The sequence below is a fragment of the Lipophrys pholis genome (assembly GCF_963383615.2).
Source record: "Lipophrys pholis genome assembly, chromosome: 3".
Classification (NCBI taxonomy): domain Eukaryota; kingdom Metazoa; phylum Chordata; class Actinopteri; order Blenniiformes; family Blenniidae; genus Lipophrys; species Lipophrys pholis.
Window position 1 is genome coordinate 14,545,964 of NC_137627.1, and position 20,691 is coordinate 14,566,654.

The 20,691-nt window shown below is 41.8% G+C and overlaps 2 protein-coding genes across 12 annotated transcripts; both read left to right on the forward strand.

Annotated features, from left to right (window-relative positions):
* The first annotated feature begins 1,235 nt into the window (after positions 1-1,235).
* fosb (FBJ murine osteosarcoma viral oncogene homolog B) lies at positions 1,236-6,649 on the forward strand. Of its 10 annotated transcripts, none has more exons than XM_080459908.1 (6): positions 1,236-1,529; positions 1,824-1,981; positions 3,533-3,916; positions 4,284-4,391; positions 4,809-5,153; positions 5,305-6,649. In XM_080459908.1, the coding sequence occupies exons 1-6, from the start codon at positions 1,466-1,468 to the stop codon at positions 5,368-5,370; spliced, it is 1,125 nt and encodes a 374-aa protein (XP_080316034.1). In that variant the 5' UTR covers positions 1,236-1,465; the 3' UTR covers positions 5,371-6,649. The 10 variants fall into 10 exon arrangements, with proteins under 10 accessions (XP_080316034.1, XP_080316029.1, XP_080316031.1 ...); XM_080459903.1 differs by having other exon boundaries at positions 1,250-1,529; positions 1,794-1,981; positions 4,809-5,178; XM_080459905.1 differs by having other exon boundaries at positions 1,250-1,529; positions 1,794-1,981.
* Positions 6,650-12,055: 5,406 nt separating this feature from the next.
* On the forward strand, positions 12,056-18,975 carry cUnh19orf47 (chromosome Un C19orf47 homolog). 2 transcript variants are annotated; one of them, XM_080459014.1, is made up of 8 exons: positions 12,056-12,300; positions 13,626-13,713; positions 14,302-14,416; positions 14,843-14,924; positions 16,509-16,634; positions 16,757-16,906; positions 17,515-17,588; positions 17,674-18,975. In XM_080459014.1, exons 1-8 carry the CDS (start codon positions 12,282-12,284, stop codon positions 18,301-18,303), a joined length of 1,284 nt encoding a protein of 427 aa, XP_080315140.1. In that variant the 5' UTR covers positions 12,056-12,281; the 3' UTR covers positions 18,304-18,975. The 2 variants fall into 2 exon arrangements, with proteins under 2 accessions (XP_080315140.1, XP_080315141.1); XM_080459015.1 differs by lacking the exon at positions 16,757-16,906 and having other exon boundaries at positions 12,271-12,300.
* Positions 18,976-20,691: the final 1,716 nt, after the last annotated feature.

The window sequence follows — 20,691 nt, forward strand, 5'->3', positions numbered from 1 at the left end:
TAGCAGCATGCCCGCCCCGCGACAGCCATTGTTTGACATCACAGCCCAAAACGTAGGCTTTGTATTTTAGATATTCATTCATGATTTCTCCTTACACTTCCCGCATTATGCCTGAGGAGCACCCCCCCCCCCCCCCCCCCGCAACCCCCCCACCCCCCTTCTCTCTCCCAGGCAGAGAAGCCATGCAGCCTCCCACCTGATACATTCCCACTGGTGGACAAATGAATGCTGTAATAATGATTCACTTTGTGCTCCTTCGGGTGATGTTTGCAATGACAGGAACCCATTTCCGTCACTGCTGCCCACTGTCCATGTCACAACCAAACTGCTGTTTGCCACTCGATGTTTGCTTTATTTTATTTGTTCATGTTTGGAAGGTGTGTGCCAAACTGTATATCCTCGGAATTTCGCCCACGTTAAAAAAAAAAAAAAAAAAAACGACAAAAAAAAAAAAAACATGAAAGATGGGGTGCAGCGCATAAACATTTCGAAAGGTACTTCTCAAACTTGGCATGATATCCAGGGAGTGTTCAGGCATGGATGAAAAGGAGGCTTTCCTCTCGTTAAACGTTAAGCTCGGAGGCACGGAGGAGTCCCGAGGGCGTGTCCTGAGAAACTTTTCTGGAGGATTTCCCTCTCATGTTGACGGGATTCCGTCCTTGTGAAACACATACCTCAGTGCAATAAAGGATTCATTATATATCTGAAGGTATTTTCCCGTTTACTTTTGTTTTTTTTTTACATATGAAATTAATGTCAAGTAAATTGCTGTAAAATACTTTTTAACATATTGTCTTCAAGAACTTAACAAGATAACTAAAATGATCATAAGGTCTATATGTCATTGATTTCACCAAGATAAAATATGTGACAATCGTCACCGGATTACAGGACAAATATCTTTTGGAATATTAAATGTATTCTTCACAACAAGTGCCCATAAATGTTCCACTCTCATACGCAAACATAGTCATAAATAGATACTTTCCATATTTATCTCACCGACGTTTCTTAAAATTTCCTTTCTAAAATTGTCAGACGGTGAGAAATATCTCGTGCTTTTGATAATACAAAAAAAAAAAAAAGGTCTATTATTATCCGTCGGCGAGGTGAGCTTCTGGTCCTTTTCTGTGGGAGAGGGAATCCCTCAACGTCACCAAGGATACCAAACACAACATTATACCAAATATGGGCAAGTACGTCAGCGGAACTCCGAGGCTAGAAATGCCTTGGTTGTAGTCATGGCTTCATTCATAGGACCAGATTTGCTACTGTGCACCGTAAGCCCAGCGAACGTCCTCCGGCGCACCGGCAGCGGACTTTATGGATCTATAACCGGTCGCTTGAAGCGGATAAAGGGAGGAAAAGAAACTCGGAGGATTAAAAAGATAGCGGACACTTTTTTCACCGATTGAACCGGGACGTTTTCCCCCGTCAACGCGGGGAAACTGGATTAAGCTTCTTCATGCAACTTTTTTGGAAAGAAACCAAGAGCATCTCGCCGGGGAATAATACAACGATTAACAAAGGTAAGAAGGAAATGACTTTATCGGCACGTTATGGTGCATTTAGGCGGAATTACAAGGAAATAGATCGCCGCGGAAAAATAAGTAGGAAATGTCCGTTTCTGCCGAACACGAGACGGCCAATGTAACGAGCTGCGGTATTTTTTTCCCCCACTCCGATTATCAGGACAACAGTTTCATGTTTCCGATCTACCTATATAACAGTGGTTTTCTCCTTGCAGTCCTCTTTAATAACCTAGTTGTGCGCGCCGTGCCCTGCCGCTGCAGGCGACACCGCGCTCTCTCCGGTCACTGCAGGTGTCCAGTTCTCCTTCGGTCCCCCCGGGGAGATGTACCAAGGGTTTCCCGGCGACCCCGATAGTGGATCCCGAGGAAGCTCGTCCCCCTCCATTGAGTCGCAGTATCTCTCGTCCGTGGACTCCTTCGGGAGCCCGCCGACCACCAGTGCTCCGCAGGTGAGTTTGGAGATCAACTATTACGCCATGCAGTCAACTAATCCGTCAGAAATGTCACCGGTCTGATGTGGGGGTGCTTCTTTCACCTGGACCTATTTACACCATTGTGAGGGTGAACAATCACTACCAAAATAATTAGATGATTTACTTTCCAAAAGCTATATAATACCCTAAAATTGACCAATTTGTCACATTTTTACATTTACCTAAAAATAAATAAATCGCTTTTATAAAGAGAATACAAATAGCAAGGAAGTAACCCTAAAATATCTTAGATATAGTCTTCATGTGTTTTTATATTTTGATTATTACCGCAGCCCCTCTGTCAAGCATATGTGTGCCACTGTGCTAAACTCTGATTCTGTATAACTGTACCGGGAGGGAGCTGCAGCGGTAGTATCTCCGGCAGCGGCGGCGTGCTCGGTTTCCAGCACGCCGCCGAACGGAGGACCGGGAGCTGCTGGAACCTCCTACGTCACCGCCGAAGCCCCGCTTCTCCTCCTTCCACGCGCTGCGCTCTCTCCACGCCGTGACGTAAATGCGTGTTCTATTTTGGAGCGCTACGTCGCGTTGCCAAGGGGAACACCGGGGGTGGGACAGGGGAGGAGGCAAGAAGGAGGGGGAGACGCTCACGGAGAGAGACGATTGGTGGAGGCCGCAACTTTCAGATCCGCCTGCTCCACTGTCCCGGCACACTTTTAATGAATATTAATGACAGTCGACGGACCTCCCCGTTTCCAAAAGCAACCGGCAGACGATTGATTTGTGCTTTCAAAATGCTTATTTTTTCTTTAGAGTTTATACACCGAATACGTATAGTAAGGAAAGCTGATTTAAAACCGACAGTCATAGTAAGAACTCAATGTACAGCCAACTCTTTCACCAGACTATTCACCTTTTTTCCAACAATGTTTTCAACTGTTGGCCACGTCAGAATCAGAATGTTATTGTCATAGTGCCAAAAGAACAACGACATTGTGTGCAATCTCATTAAGTGCAAACTCTTCCCTTTTGAGTCATAAGCCAATTAAAAAAAATTCAAAATGACTGGTTTCACTGGTAATGATGGAATGGTAGTCATTTACAGAAAATTTCAATCAGGTATCCATTGAAATTATTTAAAATTACTATTCATTTGTCAATTTCAATGTAAGAAATATCAAAGGTAATGCCTGGGGGGTAAAATCAGAGACATGCAGTTAGTCCTTTCAGTTTGATGAGTTATCATAACCCCACTAGTATGTGTCAGTCACAACTTGACCCTCTGATACTAAGGATATTTTTGTGGCACTGACAATGATCAGAGTTGATCATTTATACTCCAGAGCATACAGGCTAAGCTTAAAACACACTACCAAAGCTAATTTTTGGTAACTTTGCCTTAATTGTTCTTCAGATTCTAGGATTCTTAGGTTTTCCTCATTGCTTGTGACGTCTGAGTAACTTTGAAGAAACATCTTACTCAACCTAAATATATACAGGGTACATAGAGTATATTCATTGTCCCCATTGGTTTTAAATGCTCATGAAAACTTTGTATTTCCTGTGTAGGAGTGTGCGTCAGCAGGTGCTGGCTTGAGCATTGCGGGCAGCGGGCCAGGGACCAGTGTTGGAGGTGAGATGCCCGGATCATTCGTGCCTACCGTCACCGCCATCACCACCAGCCAGGACCTGCAGTGGATGGTGCAGCCGACTCTTATCTCCTCTCAGGCCTCTGGACAGAGCGGCTCCACTGGGACCACAACTATGACACAGCCAGTGTCACTGGTTGACCCATATGACATGCCAGGCCCGAGTTATACCTCGGGGTCTGGATTCACCCCACCAAGTTCAGACACTCCAGGACCAGCTCCCGGTCCAATCCGTCAATCCAGAACCCGCAGCCGCCGTACACGAGACGAGTCTGTGAGTGAAGATGGAGATGTTGGTGTGTTAGTAAGTTTGTGTGCTTGGGCGGTTTGTGTGTTGATCTTTGCATGTTGCACATCTGGTGTAGGAAAATGATTTGCTGGAATCAAGACAATCTAACGTGGGAAGGGTTATAACAACTTCTAGACCTGTCTGCCAACTACAGCTTGATTTATTTAAAATAATCTATTAAAATTACTTGTAAGCTTCATAAAACACATACAAATATTTTCAAAAAGAGATAAAAAAAAAAAAGCCCCAGACAACATTCGTTGCTGTGGTGACACTAGCTGTCCTCATAAAGTATCTACCACTGATGGATGGATGAAAGTACGTTTTCAAGAACCCAAAAAATATTTTTATCCTAACACATGTCTGTTTTTCTTCCTCGCAGCTAACACCTGAGGAGGAGGAAAAGAGGCGAGTTCGTCGGGAGAGAAACAAGCTGGCTGCTGCCAAATGCAGAAACCGCAGACGGGAACTCACAGACAGACTGCAGTCGGTAAGCTTGGAACCTGTTTCAGCTGTCAAAATGATTGATGGTCATAATTACAGACTTTATGTTACCTCCAATAGCATTAGAGGGTGCTAATAAATGTTTGCATGTGTATGTGAAAGAGAAGCCTATGGTCATGAGTGTTTAGCGGTGGTGATGACAGTCTCAAGAGGGACTATTGTACATATTGTATTTATGCCCTAATTAAAGAGAAATTCCATGAGGCACCTTGTAAATCTAACTTCTGGGGAGGGCAGGATTTCTGCTGGGATGGATAAATCCACCTCCACAAACACTGAAGTGGAAGCTTAATCTGGCGAACGCTCCTATTCGCTTCGCTTTCTGAAGCACAACTTTTGTCTTCCTTTGCTTGTTTCACCCACGTTTCCTCATGTTTCCTTCATCTTCTGTACCGGCCCACAGGAGACAGACGTACTGGAAGAGGAAAAGGCCGAGCTGGAGGCGGAGATATCGGAGCTGCAGAAGGAGAAAGAGCGACTGGAGTTTGTCCTGGTTGCCCATCAGCCAAACTGCAAGATCCAGTACCAAGACCAGGCCCAGCATGGCGCAGTGCAGCTCCCTCCAGTGCAGTCTCAGCTCCCTCCACAGACCTTACAACCTCCCGTCTCCATTGTGGGCTTGACTGTGAAAGAAGACTCTTTCTATCTGCCTCCTGCGTACACAGCCCACCCGGCCTCCACACAGTCCCAGCCACCGCTTCAGCAGCAGCAAGTCCAGCCGCAGCCTCAGCCAGGGATAATGCAGGAGGTAGAGTTTTCTAGTTCTTTCTATGGTGAGCCGGCACCTGGTGGGCCATGCCTCATGGCCAGCGACAGTGGTGGTGGTGTTAACCATGACGATGCGGCCATTGGCAGCTACAACGCCTCATACACATCTTCATTTGTGTTCACCTACCCAGAGGGAGCCTGCGGGGTCAGTGCCAACCAGCGGAACAGCAGTAGCGAGCAGTCATCTGATTCCCTGAACTCGCCTTCACTGCTGGCACTCTGACTGACCGACAGACACACGCATACACATATTAACACGCACACAAATTACGCTCGCTGGAAGTAGAGGCTGAGACAAGTAATACTCCCAATCATTTGTGACTGATTGGGTCAAAGTTTACACATTTTGAAAAGGATTTTAACTAAGAGCCATACAAATAGTTGCACTATAGGTGTGACCTTTAAGATTGAGCTTCAATGATGAACAAATTCTCATTTTGTATTGGGCAGAGCTTGTGCAGCTGGACAGTGAATTACAAAACCAAGTCCATGTTGCAAATCTTAAGTGCTTTGAATTGACCAATGAATTGACAATGAACTCTATCTTTCTCATCCTCTCATTGAGTGAGATATGAAATACTCACATTACACTCCATCAAGCACAAGTGCCCCTACCTTGTTCCCTCTGTCGGTTGCCCCCGTTCCAGTGCTCTTGTTTTCATCCCTTTCCATCCTTTTCCTCCTCCTTCCTCTTGCTGAATGTATTTGTGTAGATCTGAAAAAGGGACAAAGGACACTTTTTTCAGGTTTTTTTTCTTGTGGGAGACAGACTGCTGATCTCGCGCTCACCTCTAACTCCTCATCCGCTCGACTTCAATCTGCTTCTTCATTTGCTGCTTGGACTTGACAAGGGAGGATCTGGGTATCACAGAATCCACTAAATCTTGTGCTTTCTCCTCTCGTTATAAAATAAATCTTCTGCCGTCTGCCTACCTGCCTTGCGACCCATCTCTGCCCATCTTTGTTTTCTCCTCTTCTGTCTCTTCTGTTTCTCCCTCTCTTTGAAGTCTTCGACCCCCGAGAGCCCGAAGACCCCCTCCAGCCCCTGGGACCTTGAGTGAAAGCCGACCCAACTAACATACCCTTTAGCCCTCTGTCATACAAGGACATGGCTGCAACCCCATCCAAACAGAAGAACTCTTTATTGGAGCACATTGCTCGAGTCCTTACAGTGAATAGCAGCTAAACACGTTTAACACGCACATAGATGCATAATCAATGAACACAAAATGCAAGATGGATGCCACTGTCTTCTGCTGAGCCATTTTTCATGTTGTTCACACAATGAAGATATGACACATCTGCTGTGAGGCTGGTTAAAAGCGAAAAATGGAGAGAGACTAATCTGGAATTGAGAGAGAAAGAAAGTGCAAGCGACAAGGAGTGACTTTGACAGAGCCTGAAGCGAGGATGATGTTCACCCTGATCATCCATTTGTGGGAACAAACATTAAAAACGAAGCGGAGCCAAATGTTGAAAACAAACAACCAAACAAAAAAAAAAAAAAAAAAAAAACACAGAAAAAAAAGGAGGAAGAAGAAAACACGTTCTGCTTTGCCAAATGTGTGGAAGGTCAACCTCAGTAAAAACACCTCCATACCACAAAGCCTCATCACCATTGGCCTACATGTGGACATTCAGCCATTGCGTTCAAGGGTCTGAACTGAAGATACAGAAGATTTGCTGCAATGCACCAGCTCAGAGTTCTGCTCAGAATCAATCACATGTGAACCAATGCCTTTATTTAGAGGAGAGAGGTGTGTTTTGTTTTTTTTACTAGTGATTCAGACAACCTCTAAACCTTGGGCACGGTGGTCTCTGTACCTCCCCCATTCTCTCTGAGGAGATGAGGTGGGGGTGCTTTTATTGTGAGTGGGTCCACTCCGAGGCACCTGGCCCGTTTATTTCTTTCTTTATGGAGGTTGATGTGGCAAGTGAGCACAAAAACAAGACCAGGAAACAAAAGAGGAGAACATGTGGTGATGTTGTGGCGAGCGCGTCCTTTCTACGCCTGTGAATTTGTAAGATTTGTTTTTCCTGTATGTTTGAGTGAGAACTGTTGTATATTTTAATGTTTATGTTCATATGTGTGTCTTATTGTTTTTGCATTGACCTCTGCTTTCTCTTGTACTGTTGCCTTTACTTGTTATATTGTTTTGTTTTGTTTTTTAATCGGGATATTTCCTCATAACTGTTACTATTATTTTTGTTTGTAACAATTGTTTCATTATTTTATTGTATTTTCATTTGACAAATTTTGAGGCATGTTGTGCACTACAAAAAAAACAAAAAACTAATAAGTCTCTATACATATGCATATATACAGGTTACAGATATATGTAAGTGTATGTAAAATGATTGTAAAGTATGAATGTCAGCACATCTAAATGGGATATTTTTGTCATTGAAGAGTACAATGAAATGTTAAAGTTAATATTTTTCTAAAAGAGCCAAAATATATAAATATATCAATATATATATATATATATATATATATATATCAATATATATATATTATAAAAAATAAATATGTTTAAAGTACTACCCTGTCCCTCCACATGAAGCACGATGTCACTGCCTCTGGTAACATGTATTTATGTTTTATAGACAATATAAAGCACTATCCAAGTTACGTTAATGTTTGTTTATAACTGATGATGTTAGAAGGTTGTGGTAACTCCTTTGTTTTGTTTGTTCTCTGTGAGGTCTGTCCCAAAGCTACTGACACCTTAATGCCACTTGACCTTTTGCGCAAAATTAGAAATTATTACAAGTGTTATTAAATGTCATTACACATATTAAAAGTGTAAGTGTTCAGACAACAACACAATGACCTAACTGTTTGATTCTATGGACAAAGTATTTCATACTCAGTATGTATTCCAGTCCAGTGTAAACATATCACTCCATAAAATCGACTATTGCAGAAGTATGTATTTGAAGGATAACTACAGTTTTTGCCTTGATTGATGGACATTACGGTGTTAACATTTATCTATTCCTGTAGTTTAAAAAAATGTTGTCTGGCTATTTGAAAAAAAAAAAAAATCTTGTGATTGTATTTGCTGGGGGGAAAAAAAGCTTTATTTTCAACTAATAAACATACAAATGAGCAAAACAATTGCTAGATGAATGGCATAATTGTTTGTGCACATGTGGCTCTTGGCAGTCAGAAAAAGGACAGACCTCATTTATTTTTTTAAAAGAAAATGGACTGTGTTTGTAACGATGTTGGAGATGCCTTCTGATTTCTCTCCAAATGCAAATGTGATGAGAATATGTTCTGTTGTCAGAATGAGCATAAAACATATTCAATAGTTCTCATGTACATAGGTTTTTGTGGTGCTATCTTAGGCTATATGTTTGAGGCAGTTTCTTGCTAGACAACGGAAGGCCACAGGGTGTCATTACTGAAGTTGCAGACACATGAAATAGCTGCTTGCCTCTGCAGGATGTTTTATTTTGAATGAAAGTCAATGACAGTGAATCCCCAGCAGCTGAAGCTCTGTGGACTCAGTAATCACTCTGTGAGTTTATCCATGGTTTATTATATCTCTCTGCTACTTAAGTGTGATAAACAGATGTCAGGGGGGCTGTGTATTGTACCCCCCCTCCAGACCCCCCCCCCCCCCCCCCCCCCCCCCCCCCACCCCCCCAATCACAACACAACATATTAGACACTTTCATCTGATTCCTTTGCTTTGGGTTTTGGGTTGAATTGAAAATTGTCAGAATTTGCCTCTGTTATTTGTAAGGTTACAATCACAAATATGTTGATAGTGAGCTGGAGAAGGGTACAAAGATGGGAAAGCAGAAAGGTTGAGCTCCAGAGAACCTGCTTGCATCTACCTGTACTGTACAATGGCTACAATATCATTAACTGAACAAGAGCTTTCCTATTTTTCTATGACGATGACGTAAATGTTGCTATGTACATCTATTTTTCCACAAGTCCCGTATGCACTCTAACTTCATATTATCCCTGTTATAAAATGCAATACCTACTATCCTCTTGGATGAACATAATGTAGCAAATCATGAAGTGATCCAACTGACTGCTACGATATGTCAAGTGTGATGCTGTATTGCTTTAACTATCAACTTTTGTTACAGTATTAAAAGTTATCCTTAATGTGCAAAATCATATTTAGTTTTGAGACAATCTTCATGATATAAACTGCAAAAAACGTGAAAATATATATTTTTTCATTTATTGATGATGCATTATAACTAACAAGGCTCCTTCATTTCAGAAAATCATTGCTCATTCCTTTTATCAATATTTCATTTTTTGTGAAAGATTCACTCTGTATTTCATCTTCAGGGAGCAAAGGCTACAACATCTTCAGACTTAGGTGATATTTTTGTTAGATGAGCTCATGAATTTAATACGACACAAATGAACGGGCCAAATAAACTTGAACACAAGATGTAAATTAACACAGATCAGAGTTTCCAAACATGTGTGATGCTCTGATTTAAAAGGTTAAAATTGCATAGCACATAATCAAAAGATTTAATAGTTTTCTGTACATTGCTATGAGATTCTGTTTACTTATTTTCTTAAATAAATCTGTTCCCGTTTGTTGCTATCTTGAAGACGACCAAATGTATGGCATTATTTGCTGTACTGCTTTTGTAGTCCCTGCACTTTGAATGCTCTGTGACCGTAGTCCAGCCCTTGGCCCTTTCTTGCGATGGTAAATAATTTACAAGATAAAGCATCTTTCTTTTAAGTTTCTAGACTGCAAAAGCTGGGTGAGCTGTCTCCTTTAACATGGTTGGACCAAATGTCATTCATTTCCAAGTTGTGAAGAAATAAATAAACATATTATAAAGTACATGGCTCTTGTTTGTTACTGTACTTGTTAGAGGTGTGTGTGTGTGTGTGTGTATTTACTGGTTTTTAATCATTACTGTAATTAGTATGCAGGTTTTATAATCATAATTTATATTGTTAATAGATGTCAATTAAATTTGTGAGGCAGCAAAGGAGAAACTGGGGAGTGAAGGGGCTTTCTAATTATAAGAAATCCTAATAAAATGGGAATCAATCATACATACAATAAAAATGAACAGACTATGAGTAGGACATGTCTGACAGTCGCAGGGCTTTATATAAAAAGTCAAAGTCTCCTGAAGTGCATTTTATTATGGCTGCTTGTGGGTCCGAGGGTCACTGTTGCATTATCCTGCCATAATACTTTATCCCTTATTGAAAAACTTCAATACTTTGTAACGTACAATACTTGATTTATATAAGAAAACACTGTGATTTGCAGGTAAACATTAATTAGTCAGTGATCGTGTAAGTAGTCATAAATCTGTCGAACAAACTAGTCCTTTCATTATAAATAGACAAGTAAGTAAGTAAGTAAGTAGGTAAAAATAAAAACTAACAACAACTGATAATAATTTAGCATGTCATAAATAAATTACATAACACCAATACATTTCCATAGGAAATATTTGCATGTTACTGAGTGTGTCTGTGTGTGTGTGTATATGAATATTCTTGACAAGTTCTTTCTTTCTTTCTTTCTTTCTTTCTTTCTTTCTTTCTTTCTTTCTTTCTTTCTTTCTTTCTTTCTTTCTTTCTTTCTTTCTTTCCTATCATTTAGTCTTTTCAAGTGCTTTGTAATCGATGGACGATATTGTTAAATCCTTTGTGTGAGTTTCACGCCCATACATTCAGATTTAAGAATATAACATTTAGGTAGTCAAAGCAAATGATGGGAAGTGTCTAAAAGGAATCCTCACCTTTACGCTGCACAGGAAACACGTTTATTGTGCTTTCATTGAAGGCAGTTTCTGCAGTTTCTGCAGTTTAGTTTCTTTTAGGAGGAAGTTGGGAAAGTTGCATAGCAGTCTGTGTCGCTCTCTAGCGGCCAAGAATAAAAACTCCAGAGGACGTTGTTCCCTTATTTTGTTACAGAAAAGTAAAAAGAACAAATGCAATAAAAAACTTTTTTTTTTTTTAAATATTAAGGACTAAAAAAACGACAAAGATAATGACATTGGGTTTGAGAAACCATACATGAAAATATAAAACAAAGATACCAAACAAAACACGTAACATTAGGATCTCAATGCTTGTTTATTTGTTTGTTCCTCATTTTTTATTTTCATTAAAGGCTTTATCCAAGGTGTTGTTCTTTTTATTTTTGAAATGGTAACAGTGAATGTACATCCGAATAGTCCCTCCTATCTCCTTTCCTATCTACTTTCCCTTAACTTCAGAAGTGTTAAAGTGGCAGCCATGATAAGGAACGTCCGAATTCTCAATAAACTAAGAAAAGAAGGCTCAATGCTTCCGTTAGACCCTCCTTTAGCATAGGAAACACTGATGCATCCTTTATCAAAGGAGACGAGATTTAAAAAAAAAAAAAGGAGATGAGATCATGCTGCCCCACAATTACTTGCGGAGACATCATTTAAAGGGACCCGCTCATTCAGGGAAACTCACGATGACTCAATGCAGATCATGTTAAGTTACCACTGCACTAATATCCCTTGAACATCCACATAACATTCATAGTTGGATATGAGTTTTAGATTGTTTAAAGTTGTTCAACGCACTAATATGCCTTGAACAACTTTAAACAATCTAAAAACCAAATCCAACTATGAATGTTATGTGGATGTTGTAAAATAAAGACAGTAAAGTATTTTTTTGTGTAGCCTATTCTCAGTTTGCATTGGTTATTTATTGACCTGATGGCCTCTTTTCCTTTCACTTCAATTCCAACTTTGTGATATTTAACATTGTATCAGTAGTTAAAGGCACAGGGGAAAATGCTATAAATGCGCTTTTTGTAGTCCATTTCTTCACCACGGTGACGTTACTAACCTGCGCCGCTGTCGCGTTATTATTAAGTCGTTATCCACGTGTTTATATCTATGGTCACAACAACGTCATGGCCTTTCTCTAACCCCTTTCGGAACACTCCTAACATCTTTCCTTAACCCCGTGGTAAAGTAGACAGGAAAGGAGAAAGGAGGGACTCATCGATATGTACCTTTACAGTTTTGCATCTTAAGATATTACGTCATGTGCGCGCATCAAGTTGTGCGCATGCGGTGACGTCGGCACACGTTCGTTGTAAACATGGCGTCCGTGACAACAGGTGAGAGCGTCAAGGCCCGAAGAGAAATCCTTACCGCGGCTCCTTTTCCGGAACAACACGCATGTTCTGCATCAGATATTGTTCTTGTAACGTTTCCGCACGCCTCTTTGCTTTATGAGCCGGTTTGTGGTCGCAGCCGGCGAAGCGGCAGACCGATATCGCTCTTTGCTTCAGCACAACCGTCCAGATGATGCTAACACGGAATGCTAACACAAGCATTTCGTTGGTGTGCTTTCAGTACTTCAATGACAACGGTTTAGAAGGCGCGCGTTCGGTTTCTCAGTTGTCTCTGTCGCACGGTGCTTGTCGCTGACTCGTGAGTCGTGTGAGGGTTTATCCACGGTGTGAGTTTGGTCTGCTCGGTGTCAGGGCTCATTGGGATGAGCCATTGTTCTGGCAGCTGCTGTGCTCCCTTCACCCACGATCTGTGACTGCAGCCACAAGACGCTTCATCACCGCGGTTATAAATAACCTCCAGCTGCTCCTGGTCAGCATGTGTTAGACCTCAGCATTCTGCTGTCTCGTCCTGTTTGCGTCTCCCACCGGCCTTTCGAGTCAGGCCGTGTTCCCACTGTAGTCTGCCTGTTTCAGGCGGCTATCGTGCACCGAGTAACTGTAGGGGTTACAAATACTCACATCCACCGTTCAAACTACGGATATGTCAGGTAGTAGCTGGGACTGTGTGTTGCTTGAGCCTCGTTTAGTCATTTTAAGTGTTTAAAAAATATATACTAACTTAACCCTTTAGCTTTTGTGACTTCTGATTATGTCTAACCTTGACTGCATCACTCATAGGGATGGGCGTATAAGAGCATAATAGAAGAATAAATAACACCTTTCCAAATGAAGTAGTGCTTGTAACTCACATAAGTAATACAAGCTTGGTTTGTATTTGATGAGTGTAAAGCCATGTGTGTATATACAACCTCAGTATATGACCCATTTCAGTCTATTAAAGAGTTCGCACAGTGCATAGTGGTAATGTAGGGAGTCTCTTCTTTATCTACTATCATCCTGTTTGTGCTCATGTCATTGACAATGTAGATGCTCATGAAAGAGCAGTTTCTTTGAAATATACTATGATATACTGAAAAGCCAATGTCGCATCACAGTTGTCTTTTCCTGTGTTTAAAAGCTGCACAATTAACTATTTCGCACAAATGTTAAAAAAAAAAGAAGAAAAAGATAAATTAGAAGCGTATCTCCTCAGTACTGGTCAAACATTGTAGACTTTCATCAAGGAAAATTCACAGATTTGATTTTGAATTCAATAAAGTGTCATTGTGATGAATATTAAAACGACCTCTTTTTCTTTCCTCTTGCAGCCACCTCAGAGTGGATTCAATTTTTTGAAGATGCGGGGATCCCAGCCGGTCTTGCTGTCACATATGCAGTTTCTTTTGTGGACAACAGGTATTTAAGCCTCTTATTTCATTCGTCCTAAAAAGTGTGCTTACATAAGTAAGCTGCAAACAATCGTGATAAATAATTTTTGTCTTGTACAAGAAATCTGTCATGATCTGCTCTGTTTGCAATGTCAGCGGATAAGTATTATTCGTCCCAGACCAGGTCTGGCACAATCCTGGCCATTTAAAAAAAAAAAAAAAAAAAAATGTAATTATATTTCAGGACTTGGTCGGTGTGGTTCCAGACTGAAATATATTGCTCCTGCTTGTTTGTGGTGATCCAGGCCTGCTCCCTATGAATTCATAGCTAAATGATCAAAAGGATCAACTCACAAAGTCACATGACTGTGCACATGGGATACCAGCTGACAAGACAGACATCATGTGGGATACCTGCTGAAAAAGATCAGCAACAGTCCTCTCTGTTTGTGGCAACCTGGTCCAGGACCGGGGTGGAGTGCAGGAATACTCAGGATGATTTGTCCCACCCGGTCCTACAGAGTCTGCTCTGCTCTGTGGCTTACTTTAGACTTCATACACACGCATCCACACTGTGATCACATGTACTCTGTGTTCTCCTTCACGTTTTGTTCAGAATTCAGAAGAACATGCTGATGGACCTCAGTAAAGACATCATGATGGACCTGGGTATCACAGTTATTGGGGACATCATTGCCATTCTCAAACATGCCAAGCAGGTCTACAGGCAGGTGAGGCATTTGGAATTTGAATGTCGACTCTGTTTTGCTTCTTGTACAGTTCAGAGATGTGTCACATTATAAATATTTCTCCCGTGGCAGTGTTACAGATTGTATTGAGTTTAGGCATGTAAAAATTCCTGACAGTCTTTTCAACTAGGGTTCCACAATATTACATGGCCAAAGCAATAATGATGGTTACTATTGTGTTTATGATAAATACAAACACTTGAGTATATGATGTTAATGTCCTTGTGCTGTTTTTGTGTTGATTTTAGAATTTGATGTCAAGTTTAATCAGCTGATAAATCAAATCTAATTATTTCTGTCGGTTACAAAAATCTTATTACGCTTACTGTCTTCTTATGAATGACTATATTGTTGATTCTATTTTCCACACAACTCTTTAAATGTCATTAACCACCTTGTGATTCTCAGGACATGTGCAAAATGGCAACAGAAGCCATCACCTCAGGACAGACCAGTGTTCAAGCTGAGCTCAGAAGAACTGCCAATACTCGTAAGTAACAAAATAATATTTTCCAGCTAAAGCTTGCTCGTCGATTTAAACTATTTAGATTTAGGGTTCAGATTTTGTGACTGAGGTGAAGGTCTCGTACTTTAGATTGCAGTTATGTGTTTCAATAATTGCCATGACCAGTTGATTTAGTTGTTTGTTATTTGTTATTCACTCCACCAGCACAGTGACCCTTGAACCAGATCAGCCAGCAGCATCATGACTCATCACTTGTATTATAATATAGTTTGTCTGCAGTAATTAGCCGAGCGAATTAGAGCTGCTCGTAGCTCCTGCTGTGACTCACAGAGTAGACGAGATTCAGCTGTTGCAGTTGTTTTTGTTCCTATGTGGTATTTTTTTCTCTGTGTTTAAAATAAAAACAATAAAAGGCCATTTAAAACATTTGGATGAAGGTACATCTTGAATAAATTGGTGTTAATTTTGACAACAAATTTTGATTTAGTCTTAGTCTTTTGAGTAACACGCCATTTAGTTTTAGTCTTAGTTTAGTCACCTGAAACCTTTTTAGTCTTAGTCTAGTTTCGTTGACTAAATATCATAAGAGTTTTAGTCGACAAAATCCACAGTGGACTTAAGGCCGATTCATACTCCATAAGAACAAGAAGAAAATTCGGCTCTGCGGGGTCCTGCTGAACAAAATGGCGTCATTTCCTTCGGCCAGCTCCTTCTGGCTGAAGAAATTTGTTTCAGCTGTGCCAACTGTCATGGCTGAGCTATGTGGGGGCCGAAACTTCTGCACTGCCATGTGCTGCACAGCTCGCTCATGACCATCAGTCATATCTTAATCCTATTTAGCTTGTAACCTGGCTACTGTATGAGTCCCGCAGCTCGTTCACATGTCGGACGCATACTTACATGATGCACCTGAACGCATCACTCAAAGCTGTCAGCTCCTGTAGTTAAAACCGGACCAACATCGCGACTCGGACCAAAACTCTCTTTTATCACTGAAACAGTTCAGAGAAATGCATTTCTGAAAGCACTGGAGGCGAGAAATAAGCTGTGCAGTTGAAAAGTTAAAACGCCGCTTCACAGTCGTGTGGCTGCTGCGAGGGGGCGTGGTTCGACAGCTTCTCCTCTGAGTATGAACAGTCCTGCCGAAAAAGTAGGGGTCAGTCCAGCTCACTCTGTAATATTGGGAAGAGTAAAATTGACATTACAGACATTAAATGCAGTTGTTGAATGAAAGCAACCTCTGTTTCTAATTTGTCCACCTCTAAGTCCACTGTTTTAGTAAGATACAGACAAAACACACACCGTGACCTTCAGCTGAGCAGCAAAACCCTGTCCTGAAAAAGAAATGCCTCCTGATAATGAAACTTTAGCATCAAATCCACACTGTGGGTGTGCCAGAGAAGACCCAGGAAGAAGTTAGTCTAAAGTCGACCAGAGTTCACGTCCCAGTGTTTCTCAGAAGAGTCTCTATTGATTGGTTCTGATGCTGCCTTGCTGCTGGTCCAGTCCAGATGGGATCAGATGGGGATGTATGCGACTCCTCAACAACCTCTGGTTGTATTTCGCCTGGTTCAACGCTGCTTCTGAACATTTCCCTCATTCTCCCAGCTGCCACTCGCATGATTGCCAACGCCTTGAGCCACGACTCCCCACCAGCCACTCCAGCCCGTCGACAAGACAACCGCCTGTCCGTCACTGTGTCCAACGTGCAAGCAACCAAGAACAGCAAAACAGGTAGATTCACTGAAGTGGTTTTTTTTTCAAACCCTCATCCCCGGTCCTCTGTTTCCTGTACCGACGGAGTGTCATCGACTCCCCGTGTTTCATCCTCTCGTGTCCACCACTGTGTTTGTCAGTCGTAAGTCAACCAGCTGATGAGGGAAACGGTTTGCCAGCAGCGAAGAGCCGGCGTGTGACGGCCGAGATGGAAGGAAAATATATCATCAACATGCCCAAAGGCACCACAGCTCGTACCCGTCGAATCCTGGCCCAGCAGGCCAAGAAAGGTAGGCCTGACCCAGTGGTCTGGCTCGTCGTAAGCCCTTAACCATTCTCAATCTCAGCTGCTCAGTACTCTGTAGCTTAATTCCCATTAGGGTGACGCTAAACAGAAAAATAACTTTCTCTTTTCTCATACTTTAACCTCTCCTCACACCAGCAGACATTTTATCTGTCAAACTCTTGCTTGTTTTTCACCACTGGCCTAAATCCCCTCAGTTTTTCTACTCATTAAAATGTTGATTGTTTCATCCTTTAATGCGTTCTCTCTCAAACTTGACAGAGCTGGACTTTACTTTGAACACATTTGACTCATTTTAAAACAATAATATCATTTTCCCTGAGTAACTGGCTCGTTCTTCATTTACGCTTTTATCAGTTTTCATAATGCCTGCTGCTTGTGGACAAAACCTTGGAGATGAGCAAAATGAAGCGATGAGCACAGCAGGAGAAAGGCTAGAATATTCCTCTGTCTTCTTGCCTGATCAGACGAAAGTTGAGAGAGGAAGTTGTTTACTTGCCATGAGTAATCAGACCAAGTTGCACACTCATCACAGTCGAGCTGTCACTGAGATTCTTGTGTAAATAACTTTTCTTTCTCTTCTGCTGTCCAAAGGTTTGAAACGGACCTCTGTGTTTGCACGACTCGGAGCTGAGTCCAAGGCAGACACGACAACAAGCAATAATAAGGTAAAACCTTATTATGATTATAATTTCACACCTTATTGTGAATACAAAGATGGAATTTCTTTAATGTGAATGTTGTGTTTTTCAGCCAACTGGAGTGTTCAGTCGCCTCGACAGAGAGGTCGAGGGCGAAGATGAACCGCAGGCAGGAAACGTGGCTGGAAACTTGGATGAGGATGAGGATGATGAAGACGACAGTGACGGAGAAGGCTCCGTTCTGCAGTACGCCGGGGTCCTGAAGAAACTTCCTCCATTGCAGAAGAAAGAGCCGGCCGCGAAACCAGCACCAACCGCCCTGCGACGTCTGGGAGGCAAATTCAAGCTCCCTCCCTCCGACACTCCCACCTCATCATCATCCTCCTCTTCTTCTCCCAACGGCGTCCCCCCTGCTAAGATTAGTATTCTTCACAGACTGGGAAAGCTTCCCGCGTCACATTCAAGCACCACTTTGTCGTGTCCAGCCGCAGACACGCAGGACAACAGGGTGACCAGCAGCAAGCCCCGAGCCCAGGAGAGGGCGACGATCGCCAGCTCCAAGGTGAGCAGCAGCACCGGGGCTGCAGGAGGAGGAGCAGGGGCAGGAGGAGGAGGAGGAGGAGCAGCAGCAGCAGCAGCAGGAGGAGGAGGAGGAGCAGGAGGAGCAGGAGACACTGTGAGCGCCCAGATGGACGCTACAGCTGTCAGCGTGTTTAAGAGACTGGGCAGCAAGAGAACCTAACACGGTGACTGAGTTGTATCTCCACACTTCTGCGTCTGTCCTGCTCCATGTACAACTGCAGGTGATTATGAACTGGAGGATGTTTAAAATGCAGCTTTAATGTTATTTTCAAACTCATGTTTCAGTCTCGCTGCCATTTAAAAGTCACATTTATATGCTGTGTTACTTATCGTATTTCGCCATCAGTTGTTTTGCTCATACCTTTAAGATATTTATCATTTGTCACTCATATCTGCTGCTTATTGCATTTTAGAACTATTTAAGACTATAATTGTAATTGTAAGGCATGAGCATGTCAACCAAGCTACCATGATGGTGGTTTGAATTTTACCCCGACACTCTACAGTTAAAGACGCTGCTCCCTAAACTACCCGTTCTGGAGAATCCAGAACTCAGACAAATATGATCTATGTGACAGTTTTGTTGATATTTGCTGAAGTTTTAACTTTTCTCAAAATATCTCATCCAGTGTAAATACGAGAATAGTTTGATGTTATTCACACATGAAAGCAGTTGTACTGGCAAGGCAGGCTGAAAAGGGTTAAACCTGTCTGTCGTCGTTGGCTTCACCTGAAAATTACCTCCTATATTATGTTTTCAGAGTGGGAAGTGTTGATGAGAGAAGTGTTTGTTTAAAAAAAAAAAAAAAGAAAAGCAACCCAAACCACAGAACCTCGTCGAACACTTGAAACTGTAAAACTCTGCACCTCCACTTTTTCGTTGCTGCGTGGAGAAGAAGTTCACCGCTGTGAGCTGAAGTCAGCTTTTCTATCAGAGTACTGAACATTTTCTATGAGCACCTACTTGAAAAGCCGGATCCATAGAATACCGTTTATTTTGAAATGTATTGTACAGATTTGTTAAATTGATTTCACACAGCACAGAACTTGTTTCTGCGGCCTATTTTTGTATGGGAACGATCTTGTATCATATATCGGAGTTACGAAACTCGCAGACGCCATCAGGTCTGTTGTCATCGGGGGACATTATGGATCTTTCACGCCTATGTGTTATTTTGCTTTGCCAAACTTCACATCAGAACTTTGTTACACTGTAAATATTTTTAAAACGTTTAAAATCACAGAGGAACTATTTGTTTTTTAAAAACAATGAAGTAGAGCAAACACACACAAAAAACCCATTATGACTTTTTGTTTTTTTAAGAAAAGGTATGGCTAGAAACTATGCTCGATACTTGAACATGAGTGGAAACGGAAATGAATTAAATGGGACAGCTGGTCCAATGGTCTTGAGTATTTTTCTGCAGAGGACGCATTACAGTGCATGTCGGTGACACATACGTGACATGACAGCGAAGGCAATAGTCCTATTCCTCCTGAGAACATGAAGCAGATAACTCGTCAATAAACGGTGCTTGTAAGAAATCACATTTACAGCTATTTGCAAATAAGATACCATATAGTGGGGCAGTAGCCGTTAATAGTGTGGACCCAATCTTTTTCAGAAATCCAATACAGGAAACATTTGTTCCATTTTGGTTGATTTAAAGCTTAAAAATGATTCTCAAGTAGGATTATAAGATACAGTATGTTAGGGGTTCCAGCGTTCAACTGAAAATGACGACTTGTTTTGGGAGTCTGGGACAGGAGAGCTCAATAAATGCCACTCCTGTCCGCTAAGAACAGCCGGGCGGAGGTTATAATTAACATTGGCTCACAAAAACTTGACCATAGAAGACTGAAAAACATTTCCTGGTTTGATGAGTCTTTAAAAAGCTTGACGGGGCTTGGTAGCTGCTTGTGTAATTGTGGAGTGACTTTCATTCTTATGGTGGAAATTTGATCCCCGTGGAAGATATAAGCAGCATTTAAATGCCTCCGTAAAATTTCTGCTTCTGCACTCTTATCGTGCTGTATCGAATTGCTCACATTCACCTGTATCATAATTCCCAATCTGAAGGTGACTTCAGGTGCTTGCACACCAATGTGAGAGCAACTTGGGGTTCAGTGTCATACCCAAGCACACGTTGATATTCAACCACAAAGCTAAAAAATCGTGAGCTGACCCACTCTAGCAAATGAGCCAGGCCATCTCCTGTGAGTTATGCCCCCTGCTGTGCCCCTCTCTTTCTGAGCACAGTGTCCATTGTTGATGGCTACTTCAGGAGACTCATGAGCCTTTTCACAAAGCTTGAATCATCACAAATTGGTTTGTTGAACATGAAAATGACTTCATGGACTCAAATGACCTCTACAGTCACAGACCTCAGTCCTTTGTGGTGCTGTGAATGTCCCGTCAATAAATCTGCAGCAACTCTGCAATAGTTTCATTTCAACAGGGGGGGGGGGGGGGGGGGGGGGTTGATGAGTGTGTACAGACCTTAGTTTAATCTATGATGCAAAGTATGAAGGGAGATTTGAAGGAAAA